We start from the raw sequence: 23,767 nt of genomic DNA, 5'->3' as shown, positions 1-23,767 counted from the left end.
GAACTAGAATCTGAACCTGGCTCTGTCTGGTTCCAGTCACCCTCCTATCCTACCTCGGCAGATGGTCAGTTAAACACCCGTGGATGTGCACGGACCTCGGCAGAAACAAACGATCTCAATCTCATAATGCTCAACTTTCCCCCTCTTAGTCCCTTGGCCCAGATTTCCCAAGGAGTGCCATGGGAGGACCTGAAATCTAGGAAGAAAGTAGCTTTTCATGCCTGAAGGTATTTTATTAGCTTCTGGGACTGACATTTAATCCGTCTAAACTCTCTACAACGGCCTACTTGGGCCTCCGGCTCTCTGGGCCCCAGGGAAAGGTGCTCAATTGTTTAGAGAACTCTGTCCCCAGAACACCCCCATCCTCCGTGAAGCTACCAGACAAGTCTCATTCATGACCTGGGTCAGTTCCTGTCACAGTGAAACCCAGGATTAAGAAACTTTCCATTCAGCAGGACAAAAAGATGTTCACGCTCTAGGGTATGGTTCGCTTATTTTGAAAAATACAGTGAAGCATCATTAATTTGGACTGTGCTAACTCACAACCGCTCAGGATGCCAAAAGTGGATGGAATGGAGTTTACTTTAATCCAGTATTTACAAAAAAACAAGGAAAGAAGGAAGAATAGAAGAAAGAATGAGCTGTACATGGCTCTGTGAGGAATGCTATAGGGATTTATAGGAGTAAAATGCCATCCCTGTTCTCAAGAGTTTGTGTTTATAAGTTCCATGTTACAGGTTTAATAAGAAAATTATAGTAGAGTTCTCAAGAAATTACTGGCAGAGAATCATAGCTTCTCAGTCTTGGAAGGAATTTATAAAAGGCCAACAAAGCCACCATGTTACATTCACACAAATTATTAAGAATTAATTCAACGTTCAATCATTTACTCACTGCTTTGAGAACTGTTGATGGTGTGCATGCTACGTGCCAGTCCTGGAGCCAAGAACTGATTATTTGTAGAGATTTTAGAAGTTCACAAAGTATTTTCACTTACCCATATGATCACCCTTCAGCACCCCCGCCAACACTGCCCTGTGAGATATGCTATTATACCAAAGTCACTTTCCTCTACAAGTACTGTCATGCTGGGCAGGGACAGATAATTCAAACCAACACACAGAATTGGGCAACTCCTTTCCCTCTTCAAGCCCTGTCAGAACCTAAAGGCAGCTCTGCTGGTTTTTGCATTAGGCATCAAATGACAAGGGAGGGGACTCTACTCCACCTTTTGGGAAGTGACTCATCTCTGCTTTGTGTGGTTGTGACCCCACCATGCGGGGAAATATCCCAAACTGGGGATGTCTGGGAAAGCAGAGGAAACACCTGTGAAGGAAGCCCTTGTCCTCCACACCACCCCGCCAACCCTTCCACCCCCTAGGACTGATGGAAGTCTCCAAATGCCAAAGCCCATTACCACTGCAACGAACACCATCATCCTCAAGTTCATATCCTGGGTCACAGCGGCAGATGAAGGAGCCATAGGTGTTGACACAGGTTTGCACGCAGGGGTTCTCAGTGGCACACTCATTCACGTCTAGGGAAAGCGAAAGTGCATCATTGACCATTCTCACAACAGAAAATCCTCAATGATGAGGCAGAAAATGCACTGGCAACAAAATCTACAGGTACCAGACCAGATTCACAGGCGCCAAAGACCTCCACCCAGGACTTCCCAGATCTAGAACTCAGACCCCAGAGTCCTCCATTCACATGTCCTTCCTTGCTCACAAGTTGGGCAAGGTAGAAACAACACACACCATATCCATGTGGACACAGGTACACATATACCCTCCTAGTAAGTCTGGTCCCCAAGGCTCACCCCACAGAAACTTCCAGGCAACATCTGCTCATTCCCACCATCTCACGCCTTCTATCACTGATTAGCTCTTCCCTCACTCCTGCTGGCTTTGATGTTTCAGGTAAACAACTAAAGAACCACGACCATTCTAATAATAACTCTCTTTATTATTGCTATGGACTCAATTGTGTCCTTCCCCCAAAATTCCTATGTTGAAGCCCTAACCCCCAACGTGACTGGATGTGAAGATGGGGCCTTTGGGAGGTAATTAAATTTAAATGAGGTCATACAGGTGGGGCCCTCATGGTGGGATTAGTGTCCTTATAAGAATGGACAGCAGAGAGGTCGCTCCCTCTGTCATACGAGCACATGCTGAAAAGGTGGCCATCTGCAGGCCAGGAAGGGATCCCTCACAAGCACCCCACCTTGCCAGCATCTTGATCTCGGATTTCTTGCCTCAAGAACTAGGAGAAAATAAATTTCTGTGGTTTAAGGCCCTCAATGTGGTATTTTGTCACAACCGCCTGAACTAAGACAATTACTCATATATAACACCACCCATTATTCCAGAAGGATCTCAAGAGTTACTGAATCCTTACAAGGGCCACTGCCCTGTGTTACAAGTTCAGTGGGTTAAGGAGAGGACCACAAAGGGGGGACAGGGAAACATTTAGATAATGGAATATTTCATCATCTTGAGTGTGGTGATGGCTACACGGGGGTATCCATGTTTATGGCAAAGTTTATGAAATAATGTGCCTTTAATAGTGCAGTTTATTGGGGTGCCTGGGTGGCTCAGTGGATTAAAGCCTCTACCTTCTGCTCAGGTCATGATCTCAGGGTCCTGGGATCGAGCCCCGCATTGGGCTCTCTGCTCAGCAGGGAGCCTGCTTCCCTTCCTCTCTCTCTGCCTGCCTCTCTGCCTACTTGTGATCTCTGTCTGTCAAATAAATAAATAATATTGTACATCAGTGATACATTGATAATTTTAAGGCTGTTTGAACGTTGGGAGATGTGCCCAAGTCCCCAGGCTAACAAGAGCACAGTTGGAACTGAAACATGAGTCAGGGTCCTTCCGTAATACCTGTGAATTATGTATTCTGCACAGTTCATCAGGATGAGGGAAGGGGAAGGAAGGAGCCCCTTTCTCCACTGACGCTGACTGTTGACTGACGCATTGTAAGCACACCCTCTCCTGAGCCCCACGTGCCGACCAAAGTTCCAGCTGAGAGAATTCCCCTTCAAAGTCCAGGTAAACCTCTTAAGGCTCTGAATAGAGATTTGAGTGTTTTCCAAGTGAAAAGCCTTCCCAAGGAACAGCTTGAGAAGCTTTTCTATACAGGGAGGGCTAATCCTATGCCCACACACCTCCTGCTGCCTTAGAGCTGTGGGGGAGGGGGGCCAGGGGGGAACAGGACTCTGCAGGGAAGGTCCAGCAAGGCACAAATCCCCCCAACAGAGCTTGGAGGCTCTGCACCCCAGAAGCCAGGAAACGCCTGGCAGGGGGCCTCTGACTCAAGTGCAGGCGGGACAGGACGGCACCACTGGGGATTAGGGCTGGTGCCCTTGACTTCCGGCCACATGTTGACCACACGGGGATGAGGGAGCTCCGGTCCCGCTGTCTTGAGGGAGCTCCGGTCCCGCTGTCTTGCAGCTCTCAGCTATCTCTGCAGAGCAACACTTCTCCCTGGGGCCTCTGCCCCTTGGGATCCATACAGCCCAGGTGCCCTTCTGAATTGAGTGGTTGCAGGCCAAGTCCCGCTCCAACCTGCCCGCCAGGAAGGTTGGAGCCTTGGCTCTCTCAGCTCTGCGACCCCCTGGCTGTGTGACTCTGGCCATGTTGCTTAACACCTCTGAGCTTTGATTTCCTCCTCTGCAGAGCCAGGCGACAGCCCTACCTATCTACTCCCGCTATCACTCGGGTTCAGTGAGGTTAACAGATGGGGCAGTGCTTCCAAGAGCACAAAACACCCTTCCTTGCAAGAGGCGTGAGGATGACCAAAGCTCAGTGGAGAATGTAGCCCCTGCTGTACCCAGGACCCGGCTAAGGCAGTCTCCTCGTGGCTAGGTGCCCATTTCTGGGCCTTAGAGTGCTGCTGGACTTGGCACTGCCCCGTAGCTCACTTGCTCCCCATCACAGTTCTGTCCCCAAGAGGCCTGAAGGACACTGGGGCCTTTGGGCCCCGCTGTGCACGACTATTTCCCGTGAGGAGGTGGAGGCGCCTTGCCAGTCTCTGGGTGGAAGCCTGGGCTGGCACTTCCAACCCCCCGGCCTATGCCCCGAGAAGCCTGCCTCTGCCTACGTCACTTCTCCCAGCAAGCAGCAAGGGAGCCAGGGGCCTGCTGCCTGCTCCATGGGGACGGAAGGGCCCCTCAACCCCCAGGCCCGGCCTCCGCTCTCCGAAGAAAATTACCTCTCCTGGCAAGAGGAACACAGTCGAGACTTCTTGGAACAATTAGCAGAACCAGCTTTGGAGGAAAGACTTACAAAGAATCCAGGATCAGACCCTTTCACTGATGCCTTCCTGTTTACCCAATGATTTAGATCCGATTAAGCTAATGGAAACATAATATCCTCCAACCAGCTGGCTCGCAGCCCGCCCGCCAGACCTCAAATGGTGTGACAAGGAAATGGGCCTTGCAGAACCTGGTGGCCGGCTCCAAACAAAGACCTCATTTTGAGTCTTGGGCACGCTACCTCCACCCAGGACGGAGCCGCTGCCAGGGCTGGAGGCCTGGGTGGGGGCTGGGGGGCGGGCCCGGGGCTGGGCAGGCCTTGCATGAATTTCTTGAGCCTTGAGCCCCCATGCACTTCCCAAGCAGAAGAAACCCTCAGATGGAGACTGCAGAAGGGATATAGCTTGCTTTACTCACGTATCAGTATTTGAAGAGATCACGTAAAACTCAGAAAATGCCTTTGTTTTGGGGTGCCGGGGGGCTGGGCCTCAGTCAGTTAGTTGAGCATCCAACTCTTGGTTTCAGCTCAGAGCATGAACTCAGGGTGGTGAGATCGAGCCACACGTCAGGCTCTGAGTCAGGCTCTACGCTGGGTGTGGAGCCTGCTTGAGATTCTCTCTCTCTCCTCTCCGTCTGCCTCTCTTCCCTCTGCTCACTCCCTCTCTTAAAAAAAGGGGGGGGTGTCTTTATTTCACTCTGCTTTTGTGGGGAATGCTGACCACCCCCCTCGAGCATCAGACACTGAACTCAGGCTACAGGAAATGCGTGAAAATTTCCGATTAGCCCAGAAAGCTGGCAAGGCTACTTATGGAAAGTAGACACACAGAGAGAAGCAAATCCATGAAACCATAAGCCCTAGCTGATGGATGACTGTGCCTCTCCTCTCAGCAATACTCAGAGCACTTTCTGAGATGTTTCCCATAACCTTCGGTTTGGACTTCAGGTTTCTGTAAGCAGCGGGGATGGGCACGTGGTGACAGGGAGCAGGATGTTATAACCACGTCAACCATCAGACTCCAGAGAAGACAGCATCTAGTGCTTCTCAACAGGTTCAAGGGATCGTTGGCATCGCATACCTTGGCAAGACCTTCCATCCTCGTTGAGGGTAAAACCAGGGTTGCAGGTGCAAGAGTAGGATCCAGGAACATTCGCGCAAAGTTGCTGGCAGTAGCCATAGCGACATTCATCAATGTCTGGAAAGAGAAACGCCAGCAAGGTGAGATACTTCTTCCCAATCACCAGGGCTGCACCTGGCATCTAGACCACCCATCACTTTCGGAGCAGGACCAGGAAAGGAAGGAGAACTAAAGAGAAGACAGTACCGACTGAGCATCGGGCATGGGGATACCCCCCTACAACCCTTCCTGACCCATGTCAGTCCCATGAACGCCTGCACCTGCCTGGAAAGTTCTAGAAGAAATGTCTGCTTCAACTGGGACATGGGGCACACAGCCTCCAAGATTTTATCCAACTTCAATACTCCATGCTCAGATTTATCCAACAGCAAAAATCCACTCTAAGATTCTGTAAAAATGTCACACAGTCCTGGGAAGGGACAAGTTGGCTTAAAGTGTAAGAGGAATCCACAGCCTCGCTCCAACAGGCACCTCGCCAGCTCCATTAACAATGATCTGTCTAGCACTCAGGAAAAAGGGCAAGTGTAGGTCAGGACAAGCAGGGCAACACAGCAGTCTGGAGACCTATGATCCAGTAACACAAGGATGCCAGAGATCGCCTTGGATCTCCTGCTTGCACCAGAGCAGACATAAAACTCTGGATAAAATGCCTCCCCCAAGCCACGGCTGGTCTTTCCTGAGCAAGCGGCTCTGTGGCTGAATGAAGCCTTTCAGCAGAGCTGGGCAGTATGCCCTCCCTGCTAACATGTACCCATCAATGCGGAGCCTGATGTCATTGGGAAAGCACTTCCCAATACCCCCAAGCTAATGGGCTGATGGGCAAGAGAATTCACTCCTCTGGGATAGGGTGTCTTGAATGAAGCCTAGAGATGGAGACCCCAGACTTCCCCTATATGACTGCCTGTTGTGACCAGTTGATCTCACTGCACCTGTAACTGGCCCTTATCTTATCCCCAACCTCTGCCAGATGTTCCCTCCCTGGTTCCTTGGAACCAGCAGCCAGCCTGGGCTCTGGAGACTGGTTCCAAGTCTGTCTCTGTGCCTGGTTTCTACCACCCACTGCCAGAAAGGACCCCATCTCCACCTTAGCTGGTGTTCAGCGCCCTCAGAGGCTGTGCCCTGCCCCTGTGAGTCTGTCTTCTCTCTGAGCAGCAGCTCCTTCTAACCCGGCCCATCCCACTGCCCACTAAGTGTCCTGCAGTTCCCGCTGGGAAAGCACAGTGGCTTGTGCGGTTGCTGATCCTGACCTTTCCCAGGGTGCCACTGGGCCCGTCACCGAGGTCAGGGAGGCAGCGCTGGGGTGGGGTGGGGGGTGGGAGGGCCTCCTCCACCTAAGGGAGACCTTGGGGGAAAGGCAGCCCCCCCACCCCTCATTTTTCTGCAAAAGCAATGCCTCCCAAGGTGTACCAAAGGGGTGGGAGATGGTGATGGGATTTGTGCTTTGAAAGGGAAAGAAGAGTTTGGTCAGGAGAAGGCATGAGTTCAGCCACAATTAGGAAAGGTCTCCACTTTGAGTGTGAAGTGGGAACAGGCTGAATGTGTGGCACCAGGTTAGGCCTCCAGGAGGATCCCTCCCAAAGCGTCAAGCCCTGTGGTAGAGACCAGCCCTCCCAAGGAGAGAAATGTCCCCATTGCTGGCCCCCCTTAGATCGGGAAATGTTGCCCAGCCCCAAAGTCTCTACAATGGAGCCTGTGTCCCTCTCACCTGATCCTCTCTAGCGCCCCCTGGTGGTGGGAAAAAGCTGGACTGACCAAAGGAGCCAGATTTTAGACCCTACTCACTCTTTGTTCAAAATGTTCCCCTCTTTGAGTCTCAGTTTCCAACTCTATAAAAGTTGGATGACATAATATCTAACATCCCTTCCAGCTCGGAGAGCCGACATATTAAGTTGCCGTACAAATAACTCACTCACACTGATCTGCTTATGTTCAAATCAGTGGCATCAAATTTTCCACAATAGCTGAGGTTCGTTAAAATGCACAGCGACCGTCGTATTCACAAATGTCCCCATGTGCAGCCAGTTCCCTGGAGCACGCCTGGAAAGGAGAACCAAGCCAAGTCTAGTCTGGCTTATCAGGCCCTAAAGATGCTTCAGACAAGGCTCTAGAGCGGACTGGCATTCAAGTCTTAATCAAGGGAGTCTTAGGAAAAAGAACTTTTTTTCCTTTTTCTTTCTTTTTATTTTTTTTTTTTTTGTTTCCATGATGTTGTTTGGATTTGTTTCTCCGCTCCTCCAGGACTGATTTTCGGGCACGAGAACAGGGTCTTAGAGAACTTGAACTGGTACGGCTTTTCCAAGAAAACACAGCATAGAAATCACACCCTAGAAATAGAATTCAAGTGACAGCTAGAGATTGCTATGAATTCATTTACTTGCCGAAACCAAAACCAGAGGGGAAGAAAGGCAAATAACCCTCCAGTAAAAATAAACAGAGAGATCATATAGCGAATGCCAACTGCAAGGGTGAAATTCTCAATTGGTGATGACTGACTCCTTTGGAATAAAAAGACCACAGCTAGTGGGGTAGGTAATGGGAGGAGGTGTTAGAATCTACTGACCCACAGTTGAGACTTGGGACATTTCTGTGACTAAGAAAGTGGTCCCTTTTCTTAACATGATTTCTCACCAAGACGGAATAATCCTCACCTCTATCACTTTCCGCCTTGGATATAAACTTCCTGGAGGCAGGAAGTAGGTCTAGGTGAAATCAAATACAAGACCTTAAAACTTATATTCAAACACTCTTACCAGGACATTGACGGTGATGGTCTCGATTGATTTAAAGGAACAGTGCAGGCTCCATTGCCTTCTATATCTCTCCCCCGACAAAGAAAAGCCCAATGCCCTGAAGCCACCACATTATGCCCCCATTTCACAATACCCCTAGCAACCATGAACTTCCAAGAGTCTCTGTGAGCCCAGCAAGCTGTTACCTAAGCACTGGCCTTCCAGAAGCCAGTAGCCATCGGTGCAGGAGCAGGTATACCCTCCTTCCGTGTTGATGCAAATTTGGGTCGGGTTGCACTGGTGAGAATCCGTTCCACACTCGTCCACATCTGTAACACAGACATAGTCCAGAGACTGTCACCTGTATTAATCCAGAGTCCTGGAGCCACCAAGGGTGTCAGCTTCTTGCTTGTCCCGGGAAGGAGGTGATAATGTCTCCAGGCTACATCCAAGGAGACGGATGCATCTCCCTGATGGATACCCCTAGGAGACACTGACCTTTTTGGAGACCTGGTCTGCTCCCCCAGAAATCCACAAAAGAAAATCCACAAAAGAAGAGAACACACATCCTGGGGGAATCTACTGACAGCCCATCCCACCACTTTCTGAAAACAGGTCACCTTGATAATAACCAGGACTTGATTTAGAAACACGTTTTGTCTTTGGCGTATTCATGCACGTGTTAAACCGGGGTCTATTGCGTACCTGTCGAAGAAACACCTCTGAGAACATAACAGAAGAAAAATAAACATCTCCTGCCAAAGGGAGCTAGGAGTGAAGCCGCTTGATTGTAGCCATCCATGAGAACCCTTCAGTCTGGGGTGCCTGCACCTCCCCGAAGCTCCACGGAGCCCTGCAGCCTTCGCCCCGCTCTACTCTAGAGCTCCTGGGACTGATCTCTTCCTTCCCTCTGCTCAACACTGGGGCTCTCTGCAAGGCTGCCTGCGTATGGCTGGCTGGCTGGCTGGCAGTGTGCAGCTTCCTGTGTCCAAGTCAACCCCTTCCCCCTAATCAAGAGCTTCAGAGCATAGAGACCAAGCCATACGTGTGGCCACATTCGCCAATCTGGTATGCACCCTCGGCACTCAGAACTGTTTCAATGGAGGCAAATTCTTCTGCCCTTTCTCCCCACGCTACAACCTCCCGACACCACACCCTCACTTCCACCTGGAGGAGGGGACTTTCCCTAAACATTCATCTATTAATTCGCCGCATGGAATCCATCAAACATCCCGTATCCCAGTGTCTCCCCTCATCAACCTCCCCTTCCCGTCTGTACCTTAGCAGAGCACCTGCCTTTCGCTCCTCTCACTCCTGCACTGGGGGCTGCCTGCCTTCTCCAAAGGACCACAAGCAATTAGAAATAACACTGAAAGCCACTCCCCCAGCACGTGGAGCATGCATACGCGGTGCACACAGGTCATGTGTATAAGCCGCGCGCATACGTACCTGCAAATGTAGTCTGCGCGTCCTGTGTTTATGTGGTCTGCACGAATTGTGTGCACAGGTCGTGTGTATACAGGACACGGCACAGATGTCACCATATTTATTCTTACAAATCCTGCGAGGGGGACTCATAACCTCCATCTTACAGATGGGAGAACTCTGCTGATAGCGTGAATAGCACCGAGCCAAGAGCTGAGCCCAGACCTCCCTGCCCACCTGACTCCACGCCCCACTGTGCAGGAATGGCAGGGCTCACATCACCAAGGCAGGTTCAGGTGATACCACCATGGTCACCACCCCCCTGAATGCGTCAATACCGACAATGCCCACCCAACCACAGCCCACCCCACATGATCAGATGTCTGGGCATCTAGAGCCTTCAGGCCTCTAACATGCAGCTTCCAAGAACCTGGCTCCCAGGTGGTGCAGCCTTCGATCTACCCTGACACCTGACGATGTGCAGTCTTCGTGGCAGAAACCCAGCCTGTTCTTGGCTGCAAGAGCTCCTGCCCCTGCCCTTGGCCTCCCTTCCACCCTCAGTGCTGCCCACCCAGCAAAGCCTCCCAGGGGAACCAGAGAATAATGCTTGGCCGCCAGCCACTCATGCTCCAATCCCTATCGAAGACTAGGATAATAAATACTGCCACTATCGGCCAGGGCATGGTTACATTTTTCCGGCCGGGAGTGATGGATGGCAACTATACCCTGGGAACAACAGCGCCTTTGGAATGTGCACGCTTTTTCCTGCCTCGAGGGGATTAAAGGGTGAGAGAGACCCCAGGGGAGAAGAGCCATTAGACTTGGTGATAGCAAGTTCCCAAGACTCTCGTGTTTGTATAACTTTTGACATACACAATGGGCTGGCGGACTCCTGCGGGGAGAAACCAACCCGAGCCAGTGGACCAGACGGAGCTCCCAAGGGCGTGCGGAGCCGGAGAGGGCACAGGCATGCATGCACACACACGGACACGTGCAAAACAGTCAAGCCTAGAAACTACATCTGGAAAGTGCAGTTTTTAAAGGACTCCACCACCTTTACTGAATTAAAGAATTAACTTGATCCAACGGCATTTCTGTCAACAAATGGATTGTCATGATATACATATTTTTTTTGAGAACCCTGTGAGTCCCTGGAGTTTTGCCAAGGGTGTGTCTCACCTTTATATCCTGAAAACATACCTGGTGGGACTCTGTGTCCATAGCAAACGTTCAACAGTTTTTTATTGAATGAATGAAGGAACCCACGACCATCAGACATGAATGCCTTCAAGGCCCCCAGACAGATTTCCCGAGCCCACGTGCTGGCAAGACCGTTTTGGTGTGTGGACTTTAAAAGCAACCCATGACCAACCCCCCTGAAAACCACCATGAGCTTACAAACCTGGTGGAGCAGAAGCTAGAATGTTCTTCTCACCCTGGGGTTCCACCAGGGCTGGAAGACTCATCACACCTCCCAGCTCCCAGCTGAACTGCTTACATTAACTACATTTGACTTAAATAACAGAAAGAAAAATACATCGAACCACTCCAAGGACATTCTTTGGCAAAGGGTCCTTTTCTGCATCAGTGGAAAAGTACAAGTTACAGCAACCTGAGTAAGTGTCATTATCCTCGTGTGTAAACCACCTCTGCTATTTCCTTTCCCACGTGATACTTAGGAAGAGTCTCCCAAGAAAGAATGTTCAGTTCATTCAGTCCTTTATTTATGGCTTCATTCATCCTTTAGGTTCTACTGTGGCTGTGTGTGTGTGTGTGTGTGTGTGTGTGTGTGTGTGTATCCTCCCAAACTCCCAGGCCACTTGGAAGAGCTGGCCTCCAGCAGAGCCCTCCAGCCATGTCACTCCCAGACTGAGGATCTCCTTAGAGTCCTCTATCCCCTCCCTGTCTCGCTCCTGGGAGCTGTTGCCTTGGTCAGGTGCCCTGGCCAGCTGCCCTGGCACCCAGACGATTCCACTAGCGCATCCATGGCTCGTCTCTCGCCAGGTGGGGCAACAGTCGTCCTCTCTCCACGTGGCCAGTGCCCCCGGCAACTGGAGGAGAGAGCTCACTCCCATCTCCAGAACCTGCTGGCAGATGGAAGCCCAGGCCTGCACCTGTCCAGGAAGAAGCTGTCCTCTGCGCTGAGTGGCACAGCCCTGCTGACCTGTGTGGCTTGGTCTGAGCCGTCACCTCTTCTGTTAGACATCCCCAAAGCGGCCCTCGATGGAAATGTTCTCAATCTGAAACAACTGCTCGCTCCAGGAAGTCATCAAGATCAGTCATGTCCCTGCCATCCTCTCAGGAGGCCACTGGCCAGACTGGGCTCCCAGGTCGCAGGACAGCAGCCCACGTATTAGGGATACTCACTCAGGATGTCATACCAATGGCTCTGTGTCACGTGCCCAGCCAGACGCAAGCTTCACGTGGGTAGGTGCTCTCAGACAGTATGAATGAAGGATGTCCATCAAGGCCACCTGGGATCTCTCAGGGGCAGCAGATAGAGGAGGTGGGCTCACAACATGAGAAGGCAACTTCCCAACAACCCAACAAACACAACAAGCAGACCCTTTCAGGCTGACTCGAGAGACACATTGGGGAGGGACCACAATCTTTGTGCTGGCTTGCAGGTTCTCCTATAAAGATTTCTATCGGCGGGTGCCTGGGTGGCTCAGTCGGTTAAGTGGCTGCCTTCCACTCAGGTCATGATCCCGGGGTCCTGGGATCGAGTCCTGCACTGGGCTCCCTGCTCAGCGGGAAGCCTGCTTCTCCCTCTCCTTCTGCTTGCCGTTCTGCCTACTTGTGCTATCTCTCTGTCAAATAAATAAATAAAATCTTTAAAAAGATCTCTATTGGAAAACATAACAGACCAAAGGTACTGCCATAAATAAGCATAAATCAGTTTGAATATAAATAATATGCATATGTATGCCAGCTCTTTATCATATCTGAATTTACATATCATACCCAAAGATGGATTTACACATCCACATTTATTCCTGAAAGTTAAAGGGGAAATACTTAAACGGTTTTCATAGCACATGTTCCAGCTGAAATTAAAGGCTCTTTAAAAGTTATAAAACAAAGCAAAACAAAAACCAATGATCCATCCATGCCCATGGGAAGAACATTGCCTAAGCCCTTCTGCCTGCACCAAAGCCTAAGAGGAAAAAAGACCAAAGGGTCAAGACCTCCCCAGAAAGGGTTAGTGGGTTAAATAAATAAATAAATAAATAGCTTACTTTGGGGGCAGGAAGAGCTGGGTGTGAATCCAGGCCCTGGTACTTGATAACTAAGTATTACTGACAAGTTCATTAAGGCTCCTGGACCCTCCCCAGGTGTTCAGCTAAAGAGAGCTACTAAATAGAGTTCCTAAGTTAACGTGTACACAGGTCCACACCATAGGTGTCCCGGAAATTTTAGTTCCCTACCCCAAGTGAGGTGCTATTTCTAACAGCTGTGAAAAGTAGGGGACCCAGGGCCTCTGCCCCCGCTGGCTTTGTTCTGGGATTCACCAAAGACACCCAGAAGACACCACCGGGACTCAGGGGGCTGTAAGCACGGTTAGCTCTTCCAGAGCCAGAGCCGGGAACTTCTCCCCTGGGAGTGGTAGACACGTGGCAAGAGAGGGCAACAAGTCTCAGTTTTTGCCTCTTAACTTTGGTGTTCATGGGTCCATCTATGATTCCATAATTGCAGACATCTGGTGACCTAGGAGTGTGTGTGTCTGACCGAATTCCAGAGCCAAATACGATCAACCTTGACCCCACCTATGACTCCTCCCTCTTTCTGTGTCTTCTGCTCTCCAGCACTGTGAGCAAACAAGGGGTCATCCTCGTGCACCCGTGTGCACAAGCTCAGAGGAATGTCTCTGTTCTTGTGCGAGAATGGCCATCAGCCAAAGGGAAACATTCTCACTGGGTGACACTGGGAGAAAACGTCCAAAAGTATTTGGAAGGCGACACCTTTCCAAAGGCCTTTTTTGGAAATGGCAAAATCATTTCCTTGGTAGTAAATTTTTACCCAGTGAAACAACATGTTTTCCCAGCCCATTTTTGTTCCTTCCTTGCTCAAGCTAATGGGGCTTGATAAGAAAGAAGAAAGTAACAATGGCACATTCCTATGCCTCCAGCTGAAGCCAGTTTCAGGCCTGCTGCTGGGCTGAGTCAGTGCCATTTTTCAGTGAGACAAGCCCAGCCAAGGCTGGAAGTTACACAGGACCTACTTCCCAAACACCTGCTTAATTAAAGACCTCAGCGTTTGAGAACTCGCTTGTTGAAATCCCAGGACATCTGCACTCCATGTGTCTGGTGGGTCCTGGGCAATAGAAGCCAGATCTTTCTGTGTTTATAACACTTTACTCAATGCTTGATATTAAGCTTAGAATACAAAGCTTGTTCATACTGCGTCTCTAATTAGGCAACAAACATGTGGTCCATTTTTCCAAATAACAACAACAACAAAAGTCCTTTCCTCTTGGATGAAACCAGCTGGAATGCAGGTTTCCAGCTCTCTGTGGGTTCTATTTTTCTATCCGTAAAGTGAGAGTTTGGAGGAGAGTTCTGGAAGGCCCCTTCTAGCTATGACCTTCTACAGAAACAAACTATGCAACTAATGGAGATCACATTGTTTGGTCTTGGGTAATTATTTTCATCAGAGTGCTTGGTAAACATCAGCTGACTTCAGCTGCTTTCAAAATGGGCAGAGAATTGGCCAAGCCCATTCAACTTCTGCCAATGTATGAATGGTCACTGCAGTTGTCGGGGGTGGGGGCAAGGAAGGGATGGCACATATCTTCCTTCTTGAGTGTCAGGTATCAAACTGTTCCAATAGCAAGGAGCCAAAGCTGCTCATGGCCAGTCTAGATATGGTTTTTTTTTTTTTTTTTGAAGGGCACAAAGCATTAGTTATTACCATGATTGTAAACCAAGCAAATGTGGAGCTCAAACTAGATTTCCATTTACTGAGATTCGTGCCATTTGTCCATCAACAGAGAAGGATTTTTGAACCTATACAAGCCAGTGGTTCCCAAATCTAGCTACCCAAGAGAATTGCCTGACTCAATCAGAATGTCTGGGGTTGAGGCTTGGAAAGCTGTTTAAAGTTAGCTGCATGATTCCAGTGCAAAACCGTATCTGGAACTCGCTGTGCCAGACCAATACTTCTCACACTTGAATGTGTATATGCATCAGTGGGGAACTTGCTGAGGTTCAGGGTCCAGTTTGGTAGATTCTGCACTTCTGACAAGCTCCTGTGACCCAGAGGCCACATTCTGTGTAGCAAGGGGCTAGATTATCGTGGTATTTGATTCTATATCCATGCAACCTGCTCAGAGTTTCAGAGGCTGTTCAAGGGAGTCCAGGAAAGAACTGAAATTCAAATATCAAGCCAAAGATTCCTAACTGGATATTCCTCTACGATCCAACCCACGGGTTATTATATACTATTAGGATTTTTAGAGTCTTCTTAAACAAGTTTGCAGCTTAGTCTGCACCAGACGGAAGGCTCTCCTGGGTATATAGCAACAGCCTTGGGTGAAAGCATTGTGTGCCTTCAGAAGCCCTCCCCAACTTTAGTTTATTTCTATGAGTAAACTCAGTTCCCAGACATTAACAAAGCTCTTAGAAATACTGCTCCAAAGGGATGACAAAAAGTGCAAAAGATTCCAATCAGAAGAAAGGACAGTGTCTTTCCTCTGATGCAGATGACCCCTTTCCCCAAGCATGGCCTAGTAATCCTACAGCCCTTGAATCTTACAATCTTCCCTGCATCTGCCCCACAGTCTCCTCTCCCTTGTCCCCTCTGAGCTTATTCCTGTCCCACATTCTGACTTCCTTGTCACCCTCAGTGCCACAGTTCTGTGATCTTCTTGTCCCTGATCGTCTTCCAAGGCCATGGTTAAGGGCGTCACTGTTTTCTAGTAGCCCGGGCTAGAATCCCCTCTTTATTGTATTCCCCAGAGACTCCAAGACTTCACAGCCTTTTCTCCAAATGATTGAAATAACCTTGTTACAAGTCTGCCAGCCGCCAGTCTCTCCCCCTGACAGCAAGCTAAACACAACTTCCAGAACCATCCAAGACATAAAAATGATCGTGTGGCTCTCCTCTTCCAAATATTACAGCCCCCTCCTTAGAAATGTCATAGCTTTCTTTTGGCACCTCAGCAACCTAGCACAATAAGCCTACCTTCCTACTCAAACATGTGCTAAGCACATCTAGCTTTATAGCCCTTCATACTGGAATGACGTCATTGGCTGCCGATGGCCCATCTCCCTCCCCCAAACTGAGAGTTTCTTGCAAGCCAGAAATGAATCTTATTCACGTCTGTACCTTAAGCTCCTAACACAGTGCCTGGCATGATGGAGAGAGTATGGAAATAACTTATATTTGAATGAAGCTCCTTCATTCTTGGAATTTTCTGAAAGCAAAAGGGTACGTGTGTCAGGCCACAGGGCATGGGAGGAAACTAGTTCAATCATCCATTCCTTTTGAGGCCTGTATCTCATTCCCATGAATTTAAGGCTATCTGGAAGAAAGCTCCAACTCCAGTAGAGTCTCAAGCCTCCGCCTGTCATGCCCATCCCAGCCTTTGCCCAGGGTTGATTCAAGAGTGTTTTCAACCTCCAAAGGCTTTGATGCAAGATGTGCTTGGCCTGATGGAATAAGCTATATTTCCTCTCTTCTCCTAGATTGCTGAATGTCCAGTCAAGGACAGTGTATTTTCAACAGTCACTAGAAGGAGGACCATCAGAGGAGGGAAAAGCTACACCTTCCTTCCGGCCTGAAAATGGGCTCCAATGGGACCTCTGAGGGTACAACCAGGAAATCCAATCCACTTTTCGGGCTCAGGACAAAACCCTCAGCCTGGTGCTGCCTGAGAAAATGCCCAGGTGTGCAAACTCACCCCAGGTAATCAGCCTTTCGTCAGCAACACACACTCCCTGCCAGGTCCCTCCCAGAACCTGATAACAAAATCTGCATGTGTTTTGTTCCCCACACCTGAGCTCAATAACCCTGCCACCACTTCTGACTCCATCACTAACTAACCAGCGTGCCACTGTGCGTGTCACTGACCTTCTGCATTTGCTTTCTTATCTGTGAAACTAGGCCACCTAGTGCACCTAGTGCTTGCTGGCCAGTGGGGAAGACTGCCGTGGAAGAGAAACAAATGTGTGAAGGGCGTTGCAGAGAGCTATGAGAACAAAGGACTGGGAATGTCCCAAATCTGGGAGGGCAGGGCAGGTCTTGACATTGAACAATGATGTAGAGGAATTATTCCTTCACATACACCTAGTCTGGAACCCTAGAACAAGGGAGGAAAGTGACAGATGGCTTTTTCAATGTAACAAGCTATAAGCGATTCACCAGCAATTGATTAACAATCTAGATATTTCATCCTGAGAGCAACCTACTATGTCTCCTCTCCTACCCCCAACCTGTTCCCATCTCTAGCAGACAACCCCAGCACACCAGAGGACAACTGTCAAGGCTACAACCCAAGAAGAAGTGAAACCTCAAGACATAGGAGGAAGAGGAGAGAAGAATGGAGAGACCAAAGGGGTTGGGAACAGGACACTCGGGGTGTTGTCTCTTGGCGGAAGGGGGACAACATGTCCTGAGAGCCTAGAAGTGAAGGCCCCATCCCAAACAGCCCAGGGCTGAAATTGTCACACCTGCTCTCCACCGCCCTTTGGCCTTGGTAAGAGTTGGATTCTATCACTTGAGCCTAAAACAAATATTTGAACGAATTCAACACTTTTCCAAATTGCGTGTTTACCTAGCCCATAGAATAGAGGCTTTCCTCTTATATCCACCCTTCTGCAGTCCCTAGCAAATCCCAGGATTTCTCTAGTGTGGAAGGCAGGGAGAGGAAGGAGCTACACGTGGGGCCAACCAACAGACTGACCTGCAAGACCACTCTGGCACCCCCACCAATAAAGAGCAAAGTGCCCAAGTCACAATGGCAATAAAAAGCTAAACAGGATTCATGCATGCCACATCTATTCACCATGAACCCATCCTGCTGTAGGTACTAGGGATTCAAGGATAAATGACACCTGGGTCATGTCTGTTTATAGTGTGGTAGGAACCAGATAAGGGACCAGATAATTCCAATTAAGTATGGTAAGTGTCATGCTGGAAGAAAGAATGGGATCACTTCCAGGAGGAACAGGCTCCCTGGGGTTGAAGATACTTGGGTGGATCTAGACAGATGATGTGGCAGAGACTGCCACAATTGGATACTGTCCTCCAATATCCATTCTTCCAACTAAAGACTGTATTTTTTTCAGCTTCCTTTATCGGGAAGTGGGACTATGTGACTAAAGTCCGGCCAAGAAAACATAAATAAAAATAATGTATCCCAACATCTGAGTCATACTTCAAATAATGAGTGTGTGGTGCCCTTGTCACTTCTCTCCTCCCTCTGGCTGGAATGTAGGTGTAATTGTAAGAGCCAGAGCAGCCATCTTGGATCCAGAAGTAAGACAGAGCCACATGCTGAGTTTGGCCAAGCCACTCTACCAGCCCTGAACTACCTGCCTCTGGACTGTACCATAAGGGAAGATTTAAATTCTCTCTTATCTAAACTAGTGTGTGGAAGGTCTTTTTGCTATAGCAGCTTATCTTGTACCCTAATACAAATGAAGAAGAGTTAGCCAGAAGAAGGTGGGCTCCCTGTGGCCTTGCCCTCCTAAACTTGAAGCATGGATCCACGCTGGCCCAGAGTTCCTCTGAAAGCCTTCCTAGATAAACCCGAAGGAACTATTAAAGGGGAAACAAACAAAGTCCAAAGTTAGTAGAAGGAAAGAAATAATGAAGATCAGAGCAGAAAAAAATGGAGGCTTAAAAAAAGTAGAAAATATCAATGGACTAAAGCTTGATTCTTGGAAAAGATAAACAAAAGTGACAAACCTTTAGCTAGATTCACTAAGAAAAGAGAGGACTCAAATAAATAAAATCAGAAAAGAAAGAGGGGGGAGTTATAACTGATACCAAAGAAATACAAAAGGTCATAAGAGACTACTATAAAAAATTATACATCAACAAGTTGGACAACCTAGAAGAAATGGATAAATTCCTAGAAATATGAAATCTTCCAAGACTGAATCATGAAGAAATAGAAAACCTGGATAGACTGAAATTAACAAGGAGATTGAGTCAGTAATCTAAAACCTCCTGACAAACAAAAGTCCAAGACCAGATGACTTCACTGGTAAATTCTACCAAACATTCAAAGAAGATTTAATACCAACCCTTCTCTAACTCTTCCAAAAATCTAAAGAGGAGGGAACACTTCCAAACTCATTTTATGAGGCCAGCATTAACCTGATACCAAACCCAGACAAGAACACGGCACAAAAAGATTACAAGCCAATATCCCTGATGAACATACATGCAAAAATCCCCAAAAAATATTAACAAATTGAATTCAACAATACATTAGAAGATCATAGCCCATGATCACATGGGATTTATTCCAGGGTTGCAAAGGTATTCCAACATTTTCAGATTAATCAATCAACATTATTAATGTGATATACCACATTAACAAAGTGAAAAACAAAAGTCATATGGCCATAAAATTCAACATTCATTATGATAAAAACTCCCAACAAAGCAGGTATAGAAGGAATGTAACATAATAAACATAGTAAGTAAAAGCCATATATGATAAACCCACATAAAACACATCACATCCAATGGTAAAAATCTGAATGTTTTTCCTCTGAGATCAGGAGTAAGACAAGGATGCGCTCTCACCACTTTTATTCAACAGAGTATCGGAAGTCCTAGCCAAAGCAATTAGGCAAGAAAAAGAAATAAAATGCACCCAAATGGTAAAAGAAAAAGTAAAATTGTCACTACTTGGAGACATGATTTTATACATAGAAAACCTCAAAGACTTCACCAAAAAATGGTTAGAACTAATAAGCAGGGATGCCTGAATGGCTCAGTCAGTTGGGCATCCAACTCTTGATTTCACCTCAGGTCATGATCTGGAGAGTATGGGATCAAGCCCCACACCCAGCATGGAGTCTGCTTGAGATTCTCTCTCTTCCTCTCCCGCTGCCTCTCCCCCACCTTATGTTCTCCATAAATACATACAAACATATCTACAAACATACATAAAATCTTTCTTAAAAAAAGAATAAACAAATTCAGTAAATTTGCAGAATGCATTATCAATATACAAAAATCTGTTGTATTTTTATACACTAACAACAAACTAGCTGAACAAGAAATTAAGAAAACAATCCCACTTTCAATTTCAAAAAGAATAAAATAATGGGGAATAAATTTAACCAAGGAGGTAAAAGACCTGTGCCCTGAAAACTACAAGACACTGAGAGAGACTGAAGAAGGTACAAATAAATGGAAAGATATTCCATTTCATTGATTGTAAGAATTAATATAGTTCAAATTTCCATATCACCCAAAGCAATCATAGGTTCATTGTAATCACTATCAAAACCTTGACTACACTTTTCACGACATAGAACAAACAATCCTAAAATTTGTGTGGAACTCCAAAGGATCCTGAATAACCAAAGCAATTTTGAGAAAGAAGAACAAAGCTGGAGGCATCACATCCCTGTTTAAAACTATATTACAAAGTTAGAGAAATCAAAATGATGTGGTATTGGGATAAAAATAAACATACAGATCAGCAGAACAGAACAGATACTCCAGAAATAAATCCATGCATATATGATCAATTAATTTATGACAAAGGAAGCAAAATATAGAATGGGGAAAGGACAGTCTCTTCAATAAATAGTACTGGAAAAACTAGACAGCCACATGCAAAAAAAAAAAAAAAAGAAAGAAGGAAAGAAAGAAACTGGACCACAATGTTATGCCATACACAAAAATTAACTCAAAATGAGTTAAAAATTGAAAACTTGAATATAAGATGAGAAACTACAAAACATCTGCAAGAAAATATAGATGGTAAGCTTCTTGACATTGCTCTGGGTATTATTTTGGGGGGATCTGATTTTAAAGACAATGACAACAAGAGCAAGCATAAACAAGTTATATCAAACAAAAAAGTTACTGCACACAGCAAGGGAAACCATCAACAAAAGGTTTAAAAATTAACAAAAAAAACCCAGTCTACTAGATAGGAGCAGATATTTGCAAATCATATCTCCAACAAGGAGTTAATATCTAAAATACACAAAGAGCTCATACAACTCAATAACAAAAAAATGAAAAAGCAAATAATCTGTTTTTTAAACTGGGCAGAGGATCTGAAAGACATTTTTCCAAAGAAGATGTACAGATAGCCAAAAGGCACATGAAAAGATGCTCCGCATCACTCATTATTAGGGAAATGCAAATCAAAACCACAATAAGATATCATCTCACACCTGTCAGAAGGGTTATTTTTAAAAAGACAAGAAATAACAAGTGTTCGTGAGGATGTGGAGAAAAAGGAACCCTGATACCCTGCTTGGGGGGAATGTAAATTGGTGCAGTGACTGTGGAAAACAGTATGGAGGTTCCTCAAAAAAAAATTAAAAATAGAACTGACATATAATCCATGTCTCCTTCTGGGTATTTGGCCAAAGAAAGTGGAAACACTAATTTGAAAGGATGTTTGCAACACCCTGTCCATGGTATCATTATTTACAATAGCTGAGATAGGGAAACAACCCAGTATCCATCAATGAATGAATGGATAAAGAAGTTACAGTAGGGTTCTGTTCAGTGTCTGACTCCTGGTTTCAGCTGGGTCATGATCTCAGTATCCTGGGACTGAACCCTGTCTCGGGCTCCCCACTCAGCAGGGAGTCTGTTTGGGATTCTTTCCCTCTGCCCTTCCTCCTGCTCACACACGTGCTGTCGATCTCTCTCTCTCTCTCTCTCTCAAATGAGTAAATACGTCTCTTAAAAAAAAAAAAGAAAGAAAAGTTATGGTATATGTGCACACAAAATGGAATACTATTCAATCATGAGGAAAGACGCAATCTTGCCATTTGTGACAATATGGTTGGACTCTGAGGATATTACGCTAAGTGAATAAAGTCAGACAGAGAAAGGCAAATATGAGGGATGCGTGGGTGGCTCAGTCATTAAACGTCTGCCTTTGGCTCAGGTCATGATCTCAGGATCCTGGGATCAAACCCCTCATCGGGCTCTCTGCTCTGCAGGGAGCCTGCTTCCTCCTCTCTCTCTGCCTGCCTTTCTGCCTACTTGTGATCTCTGTCTGTCAAATAAGTAAATAAAATTTTTAAAATAATAATAAGAAGAAGAAGTCAGGGATGTAGGCAATGTGACTCTAGTTAATAATACTGCATTGTGGGCGCCTGGGTGGCTCAGTGGGTTAAGCCACTGCCTTCGGCTCAGGTCATGATCTCAGGGTCCTGGGATCGAGTCCCACATCGGGCTCTCTGCTCAGCAGGGAGCCTGCTTCCTTCTCTCTCTCTCTCTCTGCCTGCCTCTCAGTGTACTTGTAATTTCTCTCTGTCAAATAAATAAATAAAATCTTTAAAAAAAAAAAATACTGCATTGTACACTATGTAACTTTACATGGTGACAGAGGGTAACTAGATTAATTGTGATCATTTCACAGTGTCCCCAGATACTGAATCATTATGTTGTATACCTGAAACAAAAGTCAGAGAGGAACAGCATGTACAAAGGCACAGAGGCATGCAAGGTATAGCATGTTCAGAGAGCCATGAGCCATTACCGTGAGTAGACAGGCACGGGTGAGCACAGTGAGTGCAGTGGGGAAAGGGAGAGGAGTCCATTTGTAAAAGGGTCACATGCCAGCCTAAGGATAATGGAGGAGGAAGAAATGGGAGCAGGAAGGAACTGGAAATGGGAAAAGAAAGGAAAAAATAAATGAAAGGACAATGAGGAGGAAAAAATAAAAACACAGTCATTCTCTCCCACGTGTGGGTGCTTGTATTGGTTCTCAGTGGACTCCCCCAAAAGCCCCAGCCCTTTGCAAGTCTGTAGAACCCAGCATTAAGTTTTATGTTTTGATGAGCTCCCTGAGTTTGCTTCAATCAGAACCATTTGACTTCTGTATATTTTTTAAAAAACACAATAGGCTGAGCCTGAAAAATTGTGGTCCTTGATTCTAAATGATTGAGTCAAGAGTCTGTTTGTAAGAGTCTGCCTAGCTGGGTTCATAATTAATGCTTGTTTTTTTTTTTTAATAAGAGTTAGTAGCAGTCGAGAAGGAAATTCTCATAAAGAACAATAAAAACAATGGCCCCAGGTAACTCCCAGGTTCTGCCATAAGTCTCTGAGCCCCTCTGCCCCAGACTTGCTTGAAGTTGCAGTTTGCAAGCACTTCCACCTCTGCACCTCCCACTCTCTCTCTAACTCACTCCCATGAGACTTTCAGCTGCTTACTCCTACGAGAGCCTCTCTCCAAGGTCACCACTGACTTCCACAATGCCAAATCCAACGGTTTAGTCTTTATCCTTCCTACTTCTCAGTATTCTTCGGCACGGTCAACCTGCCCCTTCTTCTTTAAGATTTTCTTCATGGGATTTTCCATGATCCCACCTTCTCCTGGTTTGGGAACTTTACTAAGGTTATCCTGGTGGTCAGTACCGATGGGGCAGGACACAATGCATTGTGCTCCTCAAAAAAAATTAAACATAGAATTACCCTATGATCCAATAATTACTGGTTGGATATATATATATATATATATATATATATATATATATATACACAAAAGAATTTAGGGGCACCTAGATGGCCCAGTAAGTTAAGCACCTGACCCTCGATTTCAACTCAGGTCCTGATCTCAGGGTCATGGGTTCAAGCCTTGCGTTGGGCTCCATGCTGGTCACAGTGCCTACTTAAAAAAAAATAATAAAATAAAAAGAACTGAAAGCAGGGTCTTGAAGAGAAGTCTGTACACCCATGTTCACAGCAGCATTATTCACAGTAGCCAAGAGATGAAAACAACCCAAATGTTCATTGCTGAATGGATAAACAAAATGTGGCATATACATACAATGGACTATCGTTCGGCATTAACAAGGAAACAAACTCTGACACATGCTAGAACATGGATGAACCTTGAGAACATTACATGAAGTGAAAAGAGCTAGTTACAAAAAGACAAATTTTGTGTGATTTCACTGATATGAGATATCTAGAGTAGTCAAATTCACAGAAACAGAAAGTAGAATGGTGGTTGCCAGGGGCTGAGATGAGAGAGGAATGGGTAGTCAATGTTTAATGGG

At 46.7% G+C, this 23,767-nt stretch overlaps 1 protein-coding gene across 1 annotated transcript in view; it reads right to left on the bottom strand.

The window, feature by feature from the left end:
• Positions 1-23,767, bottom strand: part of FBLN5 (fibulin 5) — a 72,930-nt gene that overhangs the window by 14,622 nt on the left and 34,541 nt on the right. The window contains exons 6-8 of the mRNA XM_032344648.1: positions 8,330-8,452; positions 5,335-5,451; positions 1,418-1,537 (exon numbers count right to left, since the gene is read on the bottom strand). Coding sequence (XP_032200539.1) covers positions 1,418-1,537; positions 5,335-5,451; positions 8,330-8,452 — 360 coding nt within the window. The remainder of the gene's footprint in view (positions 1-1,417; positions 1,538-5,334; positions 5,452-8,329; positions 8,453-23,767) is intronic.

The sequence above is a fragment of the Mustela erminea genome, chromosome 5 (assembly GCF_009829155.1).
Source record: "Mustela erminea isolate mMusErm1 chromosome 5, mMusErm1.Pri, whole genome shotgun sequence".
Classification (NCBI taxonomy): Eukaryota; Metazoa; Chordata; class Mammalia; order Carnivora; family Mustelidae; genus Mustela; species Mustela erminea.
This window is presented reverse-complemented; position numbering and strand designations above follow the sequence as displayed.